General features: G+C 47.0%; 2 protein-coding genes across 2 annotated transcripts in view; both read right to left on the bottom strand.

The window, feature by feature from the left end:
* The window catches only part of LOC136334095 (histone-lysine N-methyltransferase PRDM9-like), a 51,231-nt gene that overhangs the window by 30,758 nt on the left and 35 nt on the right, over positions 1-20,438 (bottom strand). The window contains exon 2 of the mRNA XM_066273877.1: positions 20,252-20,360. The gene's annotated coding sequence lies outside the window, so the exon portion shown is untranslated. The remainder of the gene's footprint in view (positions 1-20,251; positions 20,361-20,438) is intronic.
* On the bottom strand, positions 9,664-20,322 carry LOC136335002 (histone-lysine N-methyltransferase PRDM9-like). Its single transcript, XM_066275982.1, has 6 exons — positions 20,252-20,322; positions 17,055-17,155; positions 16,579-16,850; positions 16,149-16,216; positions 13,663-13,850; positions 9,664-11,754 (listed from the first exon to the last, which is right to left on the bottom strand). Exons 1-6 carry the CDS (start codon positions 20,269-20,271, stop codon positions 10,199-10,201), a joined length of 2,205 nt encoding a protein of 734 aa, XP_066132079.1. The 5' UTR covers positions 20,272-20,322; the 3' UTR covers positions 9,664-10,198.

Below are 20,438 nucleotides of genomic sequence, written 5' to 3'. Positions count from 1 at the left end.
TGGCATTGACCTTAGGACAAGTCTTGCATCTGGAAAGTATCGATTGTACTATATTTCTAATCTGGGGTCCCAAGTAGTACTTCTTGATTAGTTGTTCTATCTTATTTTGCCCTAGGTGGGAACTTGCATGGATTTCCTTTACTATTTCTCCTATAATTCCCTGGGGTAAGTAGAGTCTGGTATCTGGAAGTTCTATCTATCCTTGCTTATTTCTTTTACCCCCTAATTGCTTCCCTTCTTGCTCTTCTTCAGAAGTATACTTAGGGTCTGAGGGCAGCAAAGGTTGAGGCAAGAGCGGAAGAATGTCTGCAGTTCCTTCTTCCGCAGCTTCTCTGGCAGCAGCGTCGGCAAAAATGGTTTCCTTGAATAATTGGAGAGTCCCCTTTTTGATGTCCTTTGTAATGAATTATGGCCACTTTAGAGGGAAGCCAAATGGCATCAAGCAGGGCCAGGATCTCAGTTTTATTTTTAATTTCTTTTCCTCCTGAAGTTAGCAGACCTCTTTCTTTGTAAATGGCACCGTGAATGTGGGCAGTGGCAAAGGCATACCTGCTGTCCGTGTAGATGTTGGGCACCTTTCCCTCAGCTATCCAGAGGGCCTGCATCAGTCCGATCAGCTCTGCTTGCTATGCAGACGTATCTTTTGTCAACGCCCTTTGCCACAAGATTCTGTCCTGGGTAGTTACCGCTGCTCTTGCATATCTTTGTCCATCTCGGACATAGCTGCTTCCATCAGTGAACAGCGTGAGGTCTGCATTTTCAAAGGTCCTGCCTGGCCCCTGTTACAGTGTCCAGTATCTGCCTGCAATCTTGGACCACTGTTGGGTCCGGTAAGGGTAGCAAAGTAGCAGGGTTTAGGGCTGCCATCTTCAAAAACTGTACTGCAAGGGGATTCAATAGCTGTGCCTAGTACTGCATCAATCATGCATTGGAGAGCCACCGATTCGGTGGTGAATGCAGCACTTGCTCTAGATAGTGTTCTCCAATAACTTGAATATCCTGGCCCAATGTCAGCTTATTAGCTTCCTTAACTAGGGTAGAGGTAGCAGCAAGTGCCCTTAAGCAGGTTGGCCAGCCAGACGCTACGGGGTCTAGCTTCTTGGACAGATATGCTATGGGCCTTCTCCATGGCCCAAGCTCTTGGCTGAGGATTCCCAAGGCTACCCGTCCCTTTTCAGCAATATAAAGCTGGAAGGGTTTGGCCATGTCTGGTAGGGCCAATGCAGGGGCAGCTACTAAAGCTTCCTTCAATGCTTGGAAAGCTTTCCTTTCCTTATCTGTCCAATTGAACTGTTCTTCTTTACCCTGAGTCAACTCATGTAGGGGCCTGGCCAGCTCTGCAAACCCTAGTATCCAAAGTCTGCAATAGCCCACTGCTCCCAGAAACTCCTGTGCTTGCCTCTTGTTAGTGGGTTCTGGGATCCGTAACACAGGCTGGATCCTTTGACTGGATAATGTCCTTTGTCCCCCTTGTAAGTTATACCCTAGATAACTTACAGTTTGGGTGATGATCTGGGCCTTCTTGGCAGAGACTCGATACCCCATCTGCTGGACGTACTGGAGTAGGTCTAGGGTGGCCTCCTTACATTGTTCTTCTTCTGCTGTGGTGATGAGGAGGTCATCCACATATTGGAGCAGCACAATTGATGGGTGGGCAGTGTGGAACACCTGCAAGTCCTTGCTCAAAGCCTCATTAAAGATAGTGGGGGAGTTCTTGAACCCTTGGGGAAGTCTGGTCCATGTAGATTGCCCCACTAGTTCATTCCCTGGATCATTCCATTCAAAAGAAAATATCTCTTAGCTCTTGGGGGCCAGTGGAATACAGAAGAAAGCATCCTTCAAATCTAATACTGAGTAATAGATATGAGTAGGGGGCAATGAGCTTAGCAAAGTGTAGGGATTTGGCACTGTGGGGTGAATAGTCTCTATCTGGGCATTTACTTCTCGCAGACCCTGCACTGGGTGATAATCCTGGGTCCCAGGCTTCTGGACTGGGAGCAAAGGTGTGCTCCAGGCCGATTGGCATTCTCAAAGGATGCCTGCCATTAATAAGCACTTCAAATGCTGTGCTATGCCCTGCTTAGCCCGTGCAGGTATGGGGTATTGCCTCACTCGTACTGGGCTAGCGGTGCTCAGCAACTGCACTATGACAGGTGGCTGTTGAGCAGCTAGGCCTGGTGGGTTGGTTTCTGCCCACACCCCAGGCACCTTTTTTCGCAATTCCTCAAGGACCCCGGTGGCTTCGTCCTTACCTTCCTGGAGGGCTGCCATCAAGTATTCTTCAGATAGGGGCACTGTTACCTCTAGGCTGACGTTTTCGCCTTCTTCTTGGGAACTGCTATCTCCTTGCTTGAAGGTGATCGTGGCTTAAAGTTTCTGCAAGAGGTCTCGGCCCATGAGAGGATAAGGACAATCTGGAAAGACTAGAAATGAGTGGATGCCTCAGCCCAAATTAGTAATTATCGCAGTGGCCCGTGGGTAAGCTTTCGCTTTTCCCGTTACCTCTACTTTCTTTGTAGTTTCTTTCTGTATTTGGCCCTGTGGTTTCTTCAGAACTGAGTAGATGGCTCCCGTGTCAACTAGGAAGTCTATTGGCTTTCCTTCGACTGTTAAGGTGACCATGCGCTCCTGGGAGCTGACGGAAATGGAGCCCTGGCCCCGTCAGTCTCAGGTTTGGAGCATGACCTCTGGGGCTTGCTTTGGCCTATGGCTGTCGGCTTGTAACATTGGGCATTATCTCCTCCAGTGTCCTTTTTTCTTGCAGTATTCACACTGGTCCTTGTCTATTTGCTTTCGCGGTTGACCTCTGTCCTTGCCTCATTGTTGCTGCTTCCCTTCTCCTTTCCTTTCAGACTTATGAGTGTCAAGGAGGATTTTGACAGCTGCTCTCCCTAAGTCTGGGTCATCCCTATTTATGAATATCTTCTGAGCTATTTCTATCAACTCACTTCTATTTTTCCCTTCAAATCCTTCTAACTTCTGAAGCTTCTTCCTAATGCCTGACGCAGCTTGCGTCACAAAGGCTATATTCACTAGCCTGCAATTTTCTTCAGCCTCTGGATCTATGGGGGTATAAACCCGGTAGGCCTCTATTAGCCGCTCTAAAAATGCATCGGGGGACTCTTCCCTTCGCTGGATAACCTCACTTACATTACTGAAGTTAGTGGGTCTCCTGGCTGCTGTCTTTAAGCCCCGTAACAGAGCCCAGAAGTACTGGAAGAGTGCCTCCCTTCTCCCAGAGGTATTTGGGTCCCAATTTGGGGGTTGTTTAGGAAGGACATTCTCGACTTCCACATCCATTCCCCCATCCTCTAAAACAGCCTTTGCTACTTCTCTCATTATCCTGTTCCTTTCTTCTGTAGTAAAAAAGTTTGTAAGACCTGTTGAAAACCATCCCACGTTGGCTGGTGGGTCCTAAAAACAGTCTCAAGCAGGATATTAATCCCTGTGGTTTCTCAGAAAAGGGAGGATTTTGAGGTTTCCAGTTTTATAAATCACTGGAAGAGAAAGGCACATAAATAAAATGGGGTGGCGCACAGGAACTCGCATCTGGTGCCGGTGGCGCCTCCCAGAGCAGCAAGATGGCTGCCCCTCCCGCCAAAAGAGAAACGGTCACACCTCCTGCCAAAGAAGGGAAAATGACGGCAGCTCCTCCCGCCAAAGGAGACAAGATGGCGGCTGCTTCCCCCGCCCCATAAAGCGCCCCTCCTCGGGTGTGAGGTGGACTTGAAAGCCCGTTCACATCTTGCCGCGAAGAATCAGGTTCTGCCTGCCGCCGATAGAGTGGAGGGAAATTCACCGGGTCTAGGTGGTCCTCTAGAGGCTTGGGAAAAACAGGGTAAAGTCTAGATGATGGTACACTGGGCCATGCCGGGGGGGGGGGGGGCTAGCTTTTCCCTTTTCTTTCTTGTCACCCTGCCTCGCCTTCTGATTATCTGCATTAAGGCACACTGCCCTTCTCTCTCTTGCTGTCCTTTATGTATTTCCTGATATAACCTGGCTTTTTAGTGGCGATATCAATCCACACATCTATATACAAAAATTGGTTTTGATGGGGCACCTGGTAGATAATGGCCTGAACAGCAAACACAATAGGGATATCAAAAGTGCCCTCAGTGTTCCTCCAGTCTCTGACCCAAAAACTACACCGAGGGAGATCCCGGATGTGCCCCTAGGATGTAGCATGCACCGGGTATGAGAACAGATGCCGGAGACTTTCAGGAGTATAGATGTTTCTTTATTGGCCAGTTTAACCTGCGCAGGGGTGAATTCCCAGGTGTCCGGAAACAATGTACCCACAAGCAGCTACAAACGGGAATCGCCCCTGGCGCTTACAGCTATATATCCTAAGTAAGCAAGCATTAACAGAAGCAGATCTGGTACTTACCTATTGGCTAAGGGGGTCACACACAGCACAGCAACAGGGGCTGGGTCTAGCTCATTGGCGAATTTCAAACATAAACTTCTGATAAGGGTCTGTGACCAATGGAATGAAAATGTTTGTCTTCCTTTGTTCTCAGCCTTACAGGGTCCCTATCATTACCTCCCTGTCTCTGCTTCTACACTTTGTCAATTCCAGCACACTTTCCTAAATCTAACAATTTGATCTTTCCTTGGTCCTTACAATTCCATGTATACAAATTCACTGGGCTAGAAAGAGAGAGATAGAGTAGGAATAAGACAGGAATGTGGCCAGTCCCCCTGCCCCTAGACCTATTTTTGTAGAGATTTTTAAAGCAACAAGAAGAGGGATTACCTCTACAGCTTGCTTGGATCTTAGATTCATGACTAATGTACTAGGAATTAAAAAAGGCTCATGGGGTAGGATTAGGTTGATATTTGGGATGAGACAGATTAGGGTACAGGTTTCTGTTCAATTAGTAAGCAGACATATATAGGTGTTGGTCCCATATGAGAAAACCCCTGATTGGGTGAGGCAGGCTGAGACATGAATAGAGACTAGAAGGACAAGGAGTCAATTTGTTTCTCTATTTCTGAGCTCTATATGGTCAGGGTGGATGAAAGAGTTACCCGTAGCAGCAGTGGGAGTTGTCAGGATCACGGTGTGTGGACCTGTCCACGTGAAAGTCAGTCCTTGGGTGATGTACTGCTGGAATCGCCTCTTGAACAGTCTTTGAACAGTTTGCTGAGTAAACTATAAATCCTACAAGTACTTAGGGAAGGGGTGGTTACAGTTCTATATTTTGCATTAGAGTTTAGGTCCTATTAATCACTGCTTCTAGCTGGAATTAGCAGCAGGTCCCAGGCCACCATAGGAATGGGGCATTGAGACAAGAGGTATAAAGGATATAGTATACATTATATATAGCAACAAAATCAAACTGTCAATACCCACAGTAGAGATCTTTGAGAGATAAATAAAACTCAAATATTCAAGTAAGGCAGTGTAGATGGCCTTTGTGTTTACAAGAAATAAGATTAGTTTACCTGCTATTTAGAAGAAATACTTTAGGTTCCTGAATGATGTCCTTGGGCCTTCAGTGGCAATTCCCAGAATGCTGGGCAAGGTCAGATCACAGGTAGCTGGAGCAGGGCTAGAAGAGACCGAATCCTCCTTCCATGGAGCAAGGGAGCAGCTTACCTTCTCGTATTCCTTTTTCCACAGAAAAGACGTGTCTATAGGTAGGGCTAGGAAGCCTGGCAGGCTTCAGTTCAATAACCTTTCTTTCCACTCTGGAGGAGGGCCCTGATGATATCCTATGAAGCCCTTTAGGGCTTCTGAAGCCTTTAAGAGCATATGCCAAAAGCTGGTATTTCCTGAATTCTTTAGGGCCTTATTTTCCTTTTCTGGTACTTCCTTGGTCATTATAGACCTTAAAAGCCATGTACAGCAGATGTCACTGAGGGGCTTGACTAAGAGAGCAAACTTTGGAATCCAGTGTCTAAAGAAGCCTATTAGACCAAGGACAGAAAATATTTGATTTGTGGTGGTAGGTGGTTGGAGATTGTGAAGGTTCTGAGTTAGATCTAAGGTGAGACTTCAGGTGGTGGGGGTTAAGATGATGCCCAGATAGACTACAGACTTAGAGTGAAGTTGAGCCTTAGCAGAGAAGACACGATATCCCTTCACAGTAAGGAAATTAAGAGGGGTGGATGTGTGTTTCCTTGAAGCAGGCAGGGAGGGGCTGCAGAAGAGTAGATCATCTACGTATTGTAAGAGAGTACTTGTTTTGAGATTGCATGCTGCTAAATCCTGAGCTAGTGCCTGCCCAAATAGGTGTGGGCTGTTTTTGATCCCCTAGGGTAAGACATTCCACATAAAGGTAAACAGAAATTAAAGAGTCAGGGGGAAGAGGAATGGTAAAGAAGACATTCTTGAGGTCTACGATCCTGAAGTGAGCGGTGTTTGAGGGAATGTGTGGCAATAACTTGTAGAGATTAGGGACTACTGAATGGAGGGGAACTATTGCCTCATTGATTAGGCGTAAGTCTTGTAGGAGGCAATAATACCCTGAAGGTTTTCAGACAGCAGGGTGGGGGTATTGCAGGGAGAGTCTTTGGAGATGAGTAAGCCTGGTTTAGAGGTGGGTAATTATTGGTTTAAAGCCTTAGAAACAGACACAGTTACACATTAAACAAAGACTTTACATAAAAGTTATGAATTAAGGAATTTAAATGAGCATGCTTTACTTGTTTCAATTAAAATTATACTAGAGATATTTTCTGAAAAACAAAGAGAAAAGACAGATTACTTACATAGCTTAATATACAATTCTGCTTTTTTAAGTTTTTTGAGATGGCAGGGGGTTGCCAGCATAGAATGGAGGAAGAGAGAAGGCAGATGGATGGACAGTGTGAGCAGGTGGATGGAAAAGGAGGGTCAGAATCTGCAGGACGAGAGGGAGAAGGGCACAGCTGTATCAGAAGCTGGTGGGGAGAGGGAAATGGGTAAAATACAGTGAAGGCAGTGGAGAGGGGTTAAGAAGAGAGACAGGCACCTCATCCAGAGCCACAGCTTTTAAGGAGGGGGGTGGGAATGAAGAACACAGTGGAGAAGGGAGGGGGCTCTTGGAGGGAAGAGACAAGAGCAAAAGAGATTTGTAGAGGAATTAGAGAGGGGTTCCAAGAGAGGGGTTCACTCAGGGGTCAGGCAGGAGAAGGAGAGATTTGGGAGTCCGCAGAGAAGATATTATTAGGAGCGGAGGTTTTAGGTGAGGTTTCTTAGGCCAAAACCAGCCTGTGTGTAGAACAGCAGCACAGAAATGAAGAATTACAGAGAAGGGAGAAGAAAGGCCTGCACACGTAAGGAATCTCTGATGCCTTTTCCATCAGAAATTGTCAAGATATCTTAGGATATTGTAATGGTATTAGAAAGCAACCTGGCAAGGTTCCTAGACTTTTAAGGAAGTCTGCAGAAACTAGCCGCTGGGACTAGAAACCTCCCAAAATGTGAACCTCAGAGAGTAGGGTGAGTCCCGAAGGAGTAGAGGAAGAGTCTCTGAGGCCTGAGATTGGGAGGAGCCCATGTTCCGAGGGGAGCCTGGCTGGACGGTCTGGACTGAGAGGAGCCCACAGTAGAGGAGACTGGTGAGAGAAGGGGGGTCCTCACCTTCAGTCACAGTTCTGAGTGGAGAAAATCTCCGTAGAAAGAGAGACTCAGATAAGAGGTCGTCATCCCAAGGCCGAGATCCCAGGACGTAGTAGAGAGGTCTGGCTAGGCACGTCTAGATTTTCGTAGAAGTTCATAAAGGAGTAGAGGCAGACCACCCGTAGATATGGGGTCCAAAGTCAAAACCGTCCATCCAGGAAGGGGTGTTTTCGAGAGAAATGTGGAGGCCAACTGGGAAAGGGGAAGGGAGAATATTTTTACCTTTCTGATCCAGCAGGGGTTCAGGACAGGGTTTATACTACCGGCCAATCGATCTTACAATTACACGTCCAAATAGAATCAGAGAGTAAGTCTGGGATGAGCTGCCGCTGCCCATACTTCCCTGGTTTACATTTGGATGGCAAAGAGGGATCATCCAGGCAGTTAGTACTTTGTCCCGGGTTCCGGCACCAAATGTTGAAATCCATGGGAGTCGGGAAGACCAGAGTAACAGGCTTTATTGAAAGGAAGAAAGAAACCCTGCCGGGCACTTCTCCAGGGAGAAGAGCACCAGCTACAAACTAGGGGAGAGTTATATAGTTTTTGGGAGAGCCTGAGGGGATACTGAGGCAAAAGATCTAGTATGTCTGGAATGCTCCTCCTTGGGGGGCTTCGAACATGTGGGTGTTGAATCAAAAGTCCTGGTATGGGCCCTGGCTGGTTGGCTCAGTGTTAGAGCGTCAGCCTGCTGTGCAGGGGACCTGGATTTGATTCTGGGCCAGGGCACATAGGAGAGGCACCCATTTTCTTTTGCACCCCTCCCCTCCTTCCTCTCTGTCTCTCACTTCCCCTCCCGCAGCCGAGGCTCTAGTAAAGCAGGGATGGCCTGGGCGCTGGGGATGGCTCCTTGGCCCCTGTCCCTGGCGCTAGAGTGGCTCTGGTCGTGGCAGAGCAATGCCTTGGAGGGGCAAAGCATCGCCCCCTGGTGGGCAGATGGTTGCCCCTCGTGGGCATGCCGGGTGGATCCTGGTCAGGCGCATGCGGGAGTCTGTCTCACTGTCTCTCCCAGTAAAAGTCCTGGTATGTCAGGAACCCCTCCTAGGGGCGGCTTGTCAGCTTCTTGGAATTCCTGTCTCAGGGGCGATAGTCCAGTAAGGATAAGGTCTGACAGATAAGCGGAACATCAAGAGGGCAGTTTTATATAGTGGAGAGAGAAAAGCAATTTTTTCTTTCTTTCTTTTTGCTTTAGACCGACAGAGGGACAGATAGGGAAAGACAGGAAGGGAGAAAGATGAGAAGCATCAATTCTTTATTTGGGCTCCTTAGTTGTTCATTGATTGCTCTCATATGTGCCTTGACCAGGAGCTCAATCCAGCAACCTTGGGCTCAAGCCAGCAATCATGGGGTCATGTCTATGATCACACACTGAAGCCTGCAACCTCACACTCAATCAAGCTGGCAAGCTTGGGGTTTTGAACCTGGGTCCTGTGTCCCAGTTTAGTGCTTTATTCACTGCTCCACTGCTTGTCAGGCACCATTCTCATTTTATAGAATAAAATAAAGAAAAATGGAAGTTGAGAATCTTGCCTTAGGTAGCACAGCTGGTGAGGGCAGAGCTGAGATTCAAAGCAACTATTGAATGATCTGGAGTCCATGTGGTATGCACCATGAGATGCTCACCCTGTAGAGGCCAGTGAGGTGAGGGAGACCAAGTGCCCAGACTGAGCCAGGTACACAGACATGTACAAGCACAAGCACATGTTCTTCCCTGGTTTGCACCACTGAGACACAGAGGTCAGAGGAAAGATGACAGGAGCCAAGAGAAGCCCAGGAAGGAGGGTTGTGAGCCTACTAGAAAAAAAGGCTCCACTTCCTGGGAGTCAAGGTAATTCCTTTCCTGATGAGTCTGTCACAAATCCCTCCCCCTGGACAGTAAGCGAAGTAGATTGACTCCAGACTTCCACATTTCCAGAGGGTTGAGTTTCTATGCATGAGAGTGTGAGTTCTCTGTGGCTCTCCTGGAACTCTCTGGTTTCAGTGACAGGGGGGAATGAGGTATGTGGTCTTCATAGTTTTTTATTTAAATTTTATTCATTTTAGAGAGAGAAAGAGAGAGAGGAGCAGAAAGCATCAACTCCCATATGTGCCTTGACCAGGCAAGCCCAGGGTTTTGAACCAGCGACCTCAGCATTCCAGGTCAAAGCTTTACCCACTGTGCACCACAGGTCAGGCGGTCTTCATAGTGTTATGGTGATAAGATTTATTAGAACAGGAGGCCAAGAGACCATGAAGGATTGGTGTTGACATTCCCATAGCACTTAAGGAACTGTTTGTATAGCTCATCTCTTTTTGTGAAAGCAAAGAATTTGTTTAACCAGTTACATCTGTACAAATTACTCTTGCGAGGGGTCAGTAAACTCCTTCTGAAGTCCCCTCAGAGCTGTGATATGACCCATGTAATAGCTATGGCTGTGGAGATGCAATTTTATGCTAATAACTTGCTACCCTCTATGCAAACATAAGGCTTCTCCCCTGAATGTGTTCTCTGGTGACTGAGGAAATGTGCCTTCAGTGTAAAGACTCACTTACACACCAGCAAACATAGGGCTTCTCCCCTGAGTGTGTCCTCTAGTGTATGAGATTTGCCTTCTATGTTAAGCCTTGCTTACACTCCCTGCAAACATAGGGCTTCTCCCCTGAGTGTATTCTCTGGTGTCTGAGGAGCTGGAATTTCCTTGCAAAGCCTTGCTCACACTCCCTACAAACATAGGGCTTCTCCCCTGAGTGTGTCATCAGGTGTGTGAGTAGAACAGACTTCCGTGTAAAGCCTCGTTCACACTCCCTGCAAACATAGGGCTTCTCCCCTGAGTGTGTCCTGTTGTGTCTGAGGAGAGTTGACTTCTCTGCAAAGCCTTGGTCACACTCCCTGCAAACATAGGGCTTTTCCCCTGAGTGTGTTCTCTGGTGTCTGAGGAGATGTGACTTCCGGGCAAAGCCTCGCTCACACTCCCTGCAAACATAGGGCTTCTTTCCTGAGTGTGTTCTCTGGTGTCTGAGGAGAGCTGACTTAAATGTATAGCCTCGCTCACACTCCCTACAAACATAGGGCTTCTGCCCTGAGTGTGTCTTCATGTGTGTGAGGAGATGAGACTTCCGTGCAAAGCCTTGGTCACACACCCTGCAAACATAGGGCTTCTCACTTGAGTGTGTTCTCTGGTGTCTGAGGAGATGTGACTTCTGGGCAAAGCCTCGCTCACACTCCCCGCAAACATAGGGCTTCTCCCCTGAGTGTGTCCTCAGGTGTGTGAGGAGATTTGACTTCAGTGTAAAGCCTCGCTCACACTGCTTGCAAACATAGGGCTTCTCCCCTGTGTGTGTCCTCTGGTGTCTGAGGAGATCTGACTTCCGTGCAAAGCCACGCTCACACACCCCGCAAACATAGGGTTTCTCACCTGAGTGTGTGCTTTGGTGTATGAGAAGATGTGACTTCTGTGCAAAGCCTCGCTCACACTCCCTGCAAACATAGGGTTTCTCCCCTGAGTGTGTCCTTTGGTGTATGAGGAGATGTGACTTCTGTGCAAAGCCTTGCTCACACTCCCTGCAAACATAGGGTTTCTCCCCTGAATGTGTCCTCTGGTGTATGAGGAGATGTGACTTCTGTGCAAAGCCTCGTTCACACTCCCTGCAAACATAGGGCTTCTCCTCTGAGTGTGTCCTGTGGTGTCTGAGAATATGTGACTTATCTTCAAAGTCTTGCCCACACTCTCCATACTTGACAGCTACAAATCCTGACATTCCCACTCCCATAGATACTTTGCCTGTGTCCACTGAATTTACTTCCTGGCCTGTGCTGGGCACTTCCTGCATCATTCTCTCTTGCTCACTAGAGCTTCCCATGTGTCCTTCAGGAGGTTTGAAAAAGGCCCTTGAAATACTCCTCTGCCTGGTCCTTTTAAGCAAAGGTCTGGACTTTTCTTTGACCTCTTGACCTTCAGCTTTGTCATCCCAGCTGTGTGTATCAGTATGTTGCTGCTGCTGATTTGGATGCTCTGGGCAGAGATCCTTTGATTGGAGCTGTTTTCTTGTAGATGTTCCTGGGAGAATCTCATTGGGGTGACTGCGTTTCACATGCTGTGTGAAGAATTTCTGACTGGAGAAGGCCAGAGAGCATGAGGGACACGGATGTATCTCTGGCTTTGGTTCTGCTGAAAGAGTAAATTTTGGTCAGGGTAGATGTTGATAAGACTGCGTGGGTCATATGTTTTGTCTATTGTTAAGTTTTCTCTCATGAGTCATTCTTATGGGGTTGACAGTGTAATCTCTGTCTTCCACAAAGTGTTTCTTTACAGTCTGTTTTTAGTTTTTTGGGTTTTTTTTTCTGAATCTGGAAACGGGGAGAGACAGACTCCCGCATGCGCCCGACCAGGATCCACCTGGCATGCCCACTAGGGGGCGATGATCTGCCCCTCCGGGGCATCACTCTGCCATGACCAGAGCCACTCTAGCGCCTGGGGCAATGGCCAAGGAGCCATCCCAAGTGCCCGGGCCATCTTTGCTCCAATGGAGCCTTGGATGCAGGAGGGGAAGAGAGAGACAGAGAGGAAGGAGGGGGAGTGGAGAAGCAAATGGGAGCTTCTCCCAAGTGCCCTAGCCGGGATTCAAACCCAGGTCCCCCGCACGCCAGGCCGACGCTCTACCACTGAGCCAACTGCTTTATTACAGTCTGTTTTATCTTTTAATTTTTTGTACTGTATCTTCTTTACAAATCCAGAAAGCCCATATCAAGGGTCCTTTCTATGCATTGCCAGATAAGGGACTGTCAAGTAGCATCAGGGGCTGTTTCACCCCTTGTATGGGTGGAACAATGCTGACCTTTCTTATATACATGTAGCTTTTAACACAGTTGTTTAGAAAGACAATTGGCCCCAATTAACAATTGCTTCCCTCATAGTTTCCCACAGATGATAAACTGAAAATGTCCTTCCTCAAGCCTCACACCAAATATTCATACTTGATTTCATTTAGTGTCAGCCCATTTCATATACAATGGGAATTCCTGTTTGAAAATATTTCCTCAACCATACTTTTTAAAAAATTGATTGATTTTAGAGAGACAAAGATAGGAGGAAGAAGTAGAAGAAGAAAAAGAAGAAAGAGAGAGAGAGAGAAAGAAAGATAAAGGCATTTATTCATTTTTCTACCTAGACATGCAGTCATTGGTCATTTCTCGTATGTGTCTTTACCCGGGTTCAACCTTGGTATTACAGGATGATGCTGTAACCGACTGAGCTAACCAGCCAGGGCCCCCAACCATACTTCTTACATGCTTTACTCCTATCCCTCTCCAGCTAATCAACCATCCTCTCTCACTTGGAGATGAAGTAATCTTTGAGAGAATTCCCCACTGAAGTGCATTTTCAAAAAATTAACAAAGCAAATCCTAGAGAATAAGACACACTATAGCCGAGAACAGCACCATTGTCCCACCTTATTCAGGAAGGTTTCCAGTGTCTCAGCTTAATCACGGCACTGCATTTCCAGGCTGCTGGGCATCTATCCGACATCTGCTCTTACCTTGTATGCTAGACAAGAGCGGCCCTCAGAAAACAGGCCCTGGCCGGTTTGCTCAGTGGAGAGAGTGTTGGCCTGGCATGTGGAAGTCCCAGGTTCAATCCCCGGTCAGGGCACAAATGAGAAGCGACTATCTGTTCCTCTTCCCCTCCCTCTCTCCCTTCTCTCTCTCTTCCCCTCCCAGAGCCAGCGCCTCAACTGGTTCAAACATCAGCCCGATAACTCAGTTGGGTCAAGTGTTGACCTCCGTCCCTGAGGATAGCTTGGCTAGTTAAGCGTGGACTTCAGACTAGGGTTGTTGTGTGGATCCTGGCCGGGGCACATGAAGGAATCTGTCTATCTCCTGTACTCTCACTTAAAAAAATTAAAATTAAATCGGAAGTAAAAATATAAAGATTTTTCTAAGAATCAAAGGCATATGAAATCAATCCTTCATTTCTGAAGCATCTGATTTGAAATCTTACTGACTTTAGAGTGTACTGTGAAATTTTCTAAGGTCAGTGCTCTCTTTTCTTTCCATTTAGAAGAATAGTTGTGCCCACCTCCAGCTGCTGTGAGCTCTCTCTTCTGCTTGCTGCCGCACTTGATGCCCAGCTTCTCGCCAAACTCATCACTGTACCCGACCATCAGCTCACAGTCTGGCCTGATTACCCGACAGGTTCGGTAGAAAATCTGCCTGTGATACTGAAAGGCCACCAGGTTCTGCTCTTCATCATCCCAGTTCACATACCTGGGATTGAGGCAGGTGAAAGAAAAGAAACCCACAGATGATGAGTTCCTACTACCTCTCAGATCCACATCTATCTCTGCACCTGACACTCAGGCTCTGATGTCACCCACTCCCACAGTGTTCCCGGAGAACCTCCTGTTCAATGTCTGAGCCTGTCACCATGTCATATGACTTCCAATGTTCAGGTCCTGCTTACGGTGCTCATCCTGCCTAATACCATTTTCCAAAGCCAATTCCAGACGTACCCTTTACCCTGATTGGCCATAAAACCCAGTGACCTCTAGCTTCTCTAAACTAACTCAGGTTCTGTTTTATATCACAGAACTTGCTACTTGATGTTGGAATCTGTGCCTAGATTAGTTCACATCATTCAATACTCAGTCCAAGTCCATCTTTTTCTTTTCTTTTCTTTTCTTTTTTTTTTCATTTTTCTGAAGCTGGAAACAGGGAGAGACAGTCAGACAGACTCCCGCATGCGCCCGACCGGGATCCACCCGGCACGCTCACCAGTGGGCGACGCTCTGCCCACCAGGGGGCGATGCTCTGCCCATCCTGGGCGTCACCATATTGTGACCAGAGCCACTCCAGCACCTGAGGCAGAGGCCACAGAGCCATCCCCAGTGCCCGGGCCATCCTTGCTCCAATGGAGCCTTGGCTGCGGGAGGGGAAGTGAGAGACAGAGAGGAAAGTGTGGCGGAGGGGTGAAGCAAATGGGCGCTTCTCCTGTGTGCCCTGGTCGAGAATCGAACAAACCGGGGTCCTCCACATGCTAGGCCGACGCTCTACCGCTGAGCCAACCGGCCAGGGCCATCTTTTCTTGAGAGGCCTTTCTCCATTCTCCTCACATTTTATTTAGGTAGCATTTGATGCCTCACTCAGGTTTTCATAAAAACCTGGAGGTCTCCCCCCACCCCAGGAGAAGTGGGGAGGCAGACATACTCCTGCATGCGCCTGAGTGGGATCTGCCCAACATGCCCACCAGATGGCAATGATCAGCCCATCTGGGGCGTTTCTCTAATGCAACCAAAGCCATTCTAGTGCCTGAGGTGGAGGCCATGGAGCCATCCTCAGAGCCGGGGCCAACTTTCCTGCAATGGAGCCTTGGCTGCGGGAGGGGAAGAGAGAGACAGAGAGGAAGGAGAGGGGGAGGGGTGGAGAAGCAGATGGACGCTTCTCCTGTGTGCCCTGGCCGGGAATCAAACCCTTGAATTCCACAGGCCAGGCTGATGCTCTACCACTCAGCCAACCGGGCAGGACTTGGAGGTCTCTTTGTCTTAGCAAAATCATAAAGAACAGTAATAGCTTATTCACATTCTGTAGCCCCTGATAAAAGATCCCCTCAGGGAAGTGTCCTGTGATCATTGATCTGCAGGCTTCAGAACTCAGTTCTAGTTAGAAGGGAGGCTGGGATAATTCGCTGCCCTCACAGGTTTAGGCCAGTGGTTGGCAAACTCATTAGTCAGCAGAGCCAAGTACCAACAGTACAGCAACTGAAATTTCTTTTGAGAGCCAAAAATTTTAAACTTAAACTATATAGGTAGGTACATTCCTTATTGAGGTAGTATCTGCACGTGGTATTTTCTGGAAGAGCCACATTCAAGGGGCCAAAGAGCTGCATGTGGCTCACGAGCTGCAGTTTGCTGACCACTGCTTTAGGCTATCCTTGGTTTCAGTATGCTGGCACTGTGTAGTTCTCAAAAAATGAAAAAAATTAAGTTTTGTAAAATCAATTGTTTCACTGTGTCTGCAACTATTTCTACATAAGAAGATGGGTTATATGACCTGCTTAAGTAATGAATACCTTCCTCTAAACTGGAATATATTAACAGCTTAAATAATGTTCATTAGATCAATTAAAGCAGGGGTCTCAAACTTGCGGCCCACCGAACAATTTTGTGCGGCCTGCAGACTAATCCACGAAGTTCAAAATATTTTGGATAAAATTAAGTAAGCCTAGGGGCCTACTTGTATTTGCCGAACGGCTGTGATCTTGCTCTGTGGCCCACATGCTGAGTTGAGTTTGAGACCCCTGAATTAAAGTGTAACCCAGGACCTCACAGTTTTTCTCCAGTGCCTAAATTTTGTCTAGCATAGAGATTTATATTTTGAGGACATATGCTATATTTTTATCCCCTTTTTTCCTCTATATACCTCTTGCTTTGAAAGAGGACCACATGGAGAAAAAAGAGGAACAGAGGATTGAGGGAGAACACTGAGGGAGGCATGATGAGAAGGAAACATGTATGAGCCTGAGAGGGATGAGTGTTCTCATGACTCCCAGAAACTTCTTGTCCATACCTCATCCAGTTGGCCCAGGATTCATCCTTCCCATCCACATACTCATGGCAGTTTCTCCCTTTAGTGATCTGCATTTCAGGAAGAAAAAACAAAGGTTTTTTTTGGTTGAGGAGGTAATAGAGGAATTATTTCACACTACTGTCAACAAAGCTCTTTCAGCTTGCATGCATTGCCACTCGTGACCACATGATATTTTCCTTACTCGTCACATCTGAGTTGACCTGTCCACTCAGGGCTGGGAGGAGGCATTCTTTGTGTTTGTACCATTTTGCTCCCACTTAAGCTGTGATTCTCAACAGGAGCTCTCTGGTCTGCAAAGTCTACCATATTGTCTCCATCCATGTCCTAGCATGTAGAAGGGCAGGTCCCACCAAGCCATGGGAAGGATGTGGGAAGCCACAAGACAGAGGAAGAGGTAAATACTTCTCACCTGCCAGGAGTATCCCTTGTTGCCTGCTTCTTCATCTTCTGTGATCTGGCCCTGATAAGGGCCAAAGTGCAGACCCACTGGCAGAGCAGATGCCTCATTCCACACTCCAAGCCCAGCCTCAGGGATGCCCGATGGTCTGATTCTCAACCCAGGGGGCAGAGTGAGGACTGCATGGTTCGGATGCCCCTTATCCACTGCACTGTCTTTTACAAATGTAGGGGGCCCATGCACGTCACAACTGTCAGTGAAGAAGTTCTGACACTTCTCACAATCTGGGGGTGAGAGCAACAGGGATTAGGGAAGGTGTAGTGCATGTTCCTGGACGTATAGAGCTTCAGAGAGAGAGCCCAAGCACTCATATCATTGAGCCTCAATTCTGTAGTGCATGTCCATAGGGGAACGGAATGCTCTAAGGGCCAAATAACCAGATGAAATTATTGTATGAAGACATGACATGCTTTCACAGGGTCACTTACAGAGGTAGTCATCGTCCTGGGGTTTGCTGACCTCTTGGTGCACATGGCCTTTTCTTTCTCGTAGGCTATACATCTTTACTTCAGTCTCCTTTCTCCTGGTTCTAAGTTGGAGAAGAGTGAGTTTGGTGGAGTCTGGAGTGTTAGTCTCTATTTTGTCAGAAAGCACACAATCTTTTCCCATCAAATTATCACCTGTCCTTCAACATACTCTGGTATTTTCCTTTGTCAACTATTGTCTCAGAAATTCTCTACAATAGTAAGCCTCTACACTGACTACAGATGGCCAATTCCATTTTTGTTTCTAGATCTTCCCATTCTGAGGTTTAAATTCCCAAATTTTAGTTATTCATAAAATATTTATTAAGGGCACAGTATATGTTAGGTATTGAGGAAAGGCCTGGTATACAACACCCACAACATATGATTGCTGTTATCAGAGATGTATTTATTGGACAATGTATATCTGTCAGTTATTTTACATTGAATTTAATCCCTAGCCAGTGGCTCAGTGGATAGAGCGTTGACCCAGTGTATGTCCCGGGTGTGGTTCTGTCCGAGTACATAGGAGAAGCGACCATCTCCTTCTCTACCACTCCTTCTCCCTCTTCTCTCTCTCTTCTTTTCCTACAGCCAGTGGCTCAACTGGTTTGAGCATTGGCCCTGGGCACTGAGAATGGCTCGGTTAGGCAAAGCACATCATCCTGAGGTGCTAAAAACCAGCTCAGTACTCGAGAATTGGGGTTGCCAGGTAGATCCTGGTGAGGGTGAATATGGGATTAGCCTCACTATCTCCCCTCCTCTTATCTAAAAAAATACATACACAAATAAATAAATTGAATACTGTCCAAGAATACATGCCCATATCTTCACCTTACACATTAGCGTTCAAGAACTCAAAGAATTTGTAAGATTTTCCCAAAGCTACAATGCTAAATTCACTCTCAGTTTAGTAGAGCTTAAATCCAGGCCTATCCAAAGTCCACCCCACATACCGAGGCCATACTTATTAGCCTTTCTAGAGGACTCAGAGGAACTGAAATCTACAAATGATTTTCTCCTATCAAATTTTTATCCAGAGTGTTGTCCAGAGGGTCTTGCTTCTCCAGGATGGACTGTGATGCTGAGGACCCAGGTTTGAAACCGTGAGGCTGCCGGCTTCAGTGTGAGCTAATCTGGCTTTAGTGCAGGCTTACCAGTTTTAGCACAGGGTCACCGGCTTGAGCGTGCAATCATAGGCATGACCCCATGGTTAGTGGCTCATGTCCAAGGTAGCTGGCTTAAGCAAGGGGTCACTCACTGTGATGTAGCCCCTGGTCAAGACATATATGAGAAAGAAATCAATGAACAACTAAGGAGCTGCAATGAAGAATTGATGCTTCTCATCTTTCCCTTTTAGCCAGTTTGTCCCGGTCTGTTCCTCCCTCTCTATCTCTTACTAAAATAAAAAAGAAAAAGAAAAAAAATTGGCTGTTCATGTCAAAAATATAATAAAGGTCAGCCTGACCTGTGGTGGCACAGTGGATAAAGTGTGAACCTGGAAACACTGAGGTCACCGGTTCAAAACCCTGGCTTGCCTGGTCAAGGCACATATGGGAGTTGATGCTTCCTGCTCCTCCCTTTTCTCTCTCTCTCTCTCTCTCTCTCTCTCCCCCTGCTCTCTAAAATAAATAAAAAATAATAATAATAATAAAGGTCAACTAAACTGGACAGAAAATCCATTTCTTTAACATAAAACTTTCTCTTTTCTTTTTTTTTTTTTAAATTAAAAAAAATTTACCTGACCTGTGGTGGCACAGTGAATAAAGCTATGACCTGGAACACTGAGGTCACCAGTTTGTAACCCCAGGCTTGCCTGATCAGGACATATACAAGAAGTAACTACTAGAAGTTGATGCTTTCTGCTCCTGTCTGCCTCCCTGTACTTTCTTTCTCTCTCATTTCTCTCTCTAGAATAAAAAATTAAAATTTTTTACTGATTTCAGAGAGAGAGAGAGAGAGAGAGAGAAAGGAGAGAAGTGAAAGAGAAACATTGATTTGTTGTTCTACTCATTTATGCATTTAGTGTTTGATTAACCGTTCTTTTTATTTTTATTTTTTAGATAGAGATAGACAGGAAGGAAGGGAGAGGAATGAGAAGCATCAACTTATAGCTGCATCTTAGTTGTTCATTGATTGCTTTCTCATATGTGCCTTGACCAGGGGACTCTAGCTCAGTCAGTGACCCCTTGCTCAAGCCAGCTACCTTGGGCTTCAAGCCAGTGACCATGGGGTCACATCTACGATCCCACGCTGCAGCCAGTGACCCCACACTGAAGCTGGTGAACCCATTTTCAAGCCACAACCTTGCAGTTTGGAACCTGGGTCCTCATCATCCCAGGTTGATGCTCTATCCTCTGTGCTATCACCTGGTCAGGCTTCAGTTGTGGATTCTTATATAGGCCCTGACTGGACATCAAACCCAGAACCTTGCTGTATGGGGATGACTCTCTAACCAATTAAGCAACTTGGCCAGGGATCCTTTCTGTCTTTTTGTTCCAGAGTGGTCTTGTCCAGTCTAATGGTACAGTGACCACCTTGCCTCCTTTCCTTCTTATCCTTTCACCTTTTCACATTTAACCGTCCTTGCCCTTCCTTAATCATCAGAGTCTTTGGACCACAGAAACCATTTGGGTCAAGTTAGAGATCACATCTGGACTTCAGCTGTGTTTCAATGCTAGACCATGAACACAGAAGGACCTTACTGACCACACCCTCATAAAACCAGACACTGAAGAGATGGCTTACACAGGGCCTGATACAATGTTCCCTACCCTGGTCCACAACCCCAGCTGCCTTAATCACCATGAATAATCCTTTCCGGTCTGCAATGTGGCTGGTGCAGCCAGGCAGCCCTGTCCTGCAGCACTGCTCACCGGCCATACCATCCTCTTCCTCTTGTGATGAGAACTGTTCTGAATGAGTTATTTCTTACATGCTTTTATACTTTTATACCTTTCCTGCTCATTAACACATCTACAAGTATGTGTAATCATTTACACATGGAAGCAGTGTAGCAAATCGCCCCATACTGCGCAATGCACTGTTTGTATCTGGCTCATTTGCTAAACGCAAGCTCTGTCCCTTGTTATTGTTGAGACGCTGGGGACCTGACCCTGGGTCGGTTTCAAATGGGCAGCGCCAGGCCTGCGGCCCCTCACCTCGCTGCCTCTGAGTCCATTCTTCATGCGAGTCCTCAGTGTCCTCCGCTGGGGGGTCTGGTGGCCTGCCGGCGGTGAACCATGAAAGCGGGCCGATGAGCGCTGAGCCCTGGGGAGAAACAAAATCGTGGTCCCGAAACCGAAGCACTAGTAGGAGCAGCCCCGACACTTAGCCGGCCCTCACGCC

Source organism: Saccopteryx bilineata, chromosome 4, assembly GCF_036850765.1.
Source record: "Saccopteryx bilineata isolate mSacBil1 chromosome 4, mSacBil1_pri_phased_curated, whole genome shotgun sequence".
Taxonomy (NCBI): Eukaryota; Metazoa; Chordata; class Mammalia; order Chiroptera; family Emballonuridae; genus Saccopteryx; species Saccopteryx bilineata.
Note: the sequence above shows the minus strand (reverse complement) of the source record. Positions and strands in the feature narration are given on the sequence as shown.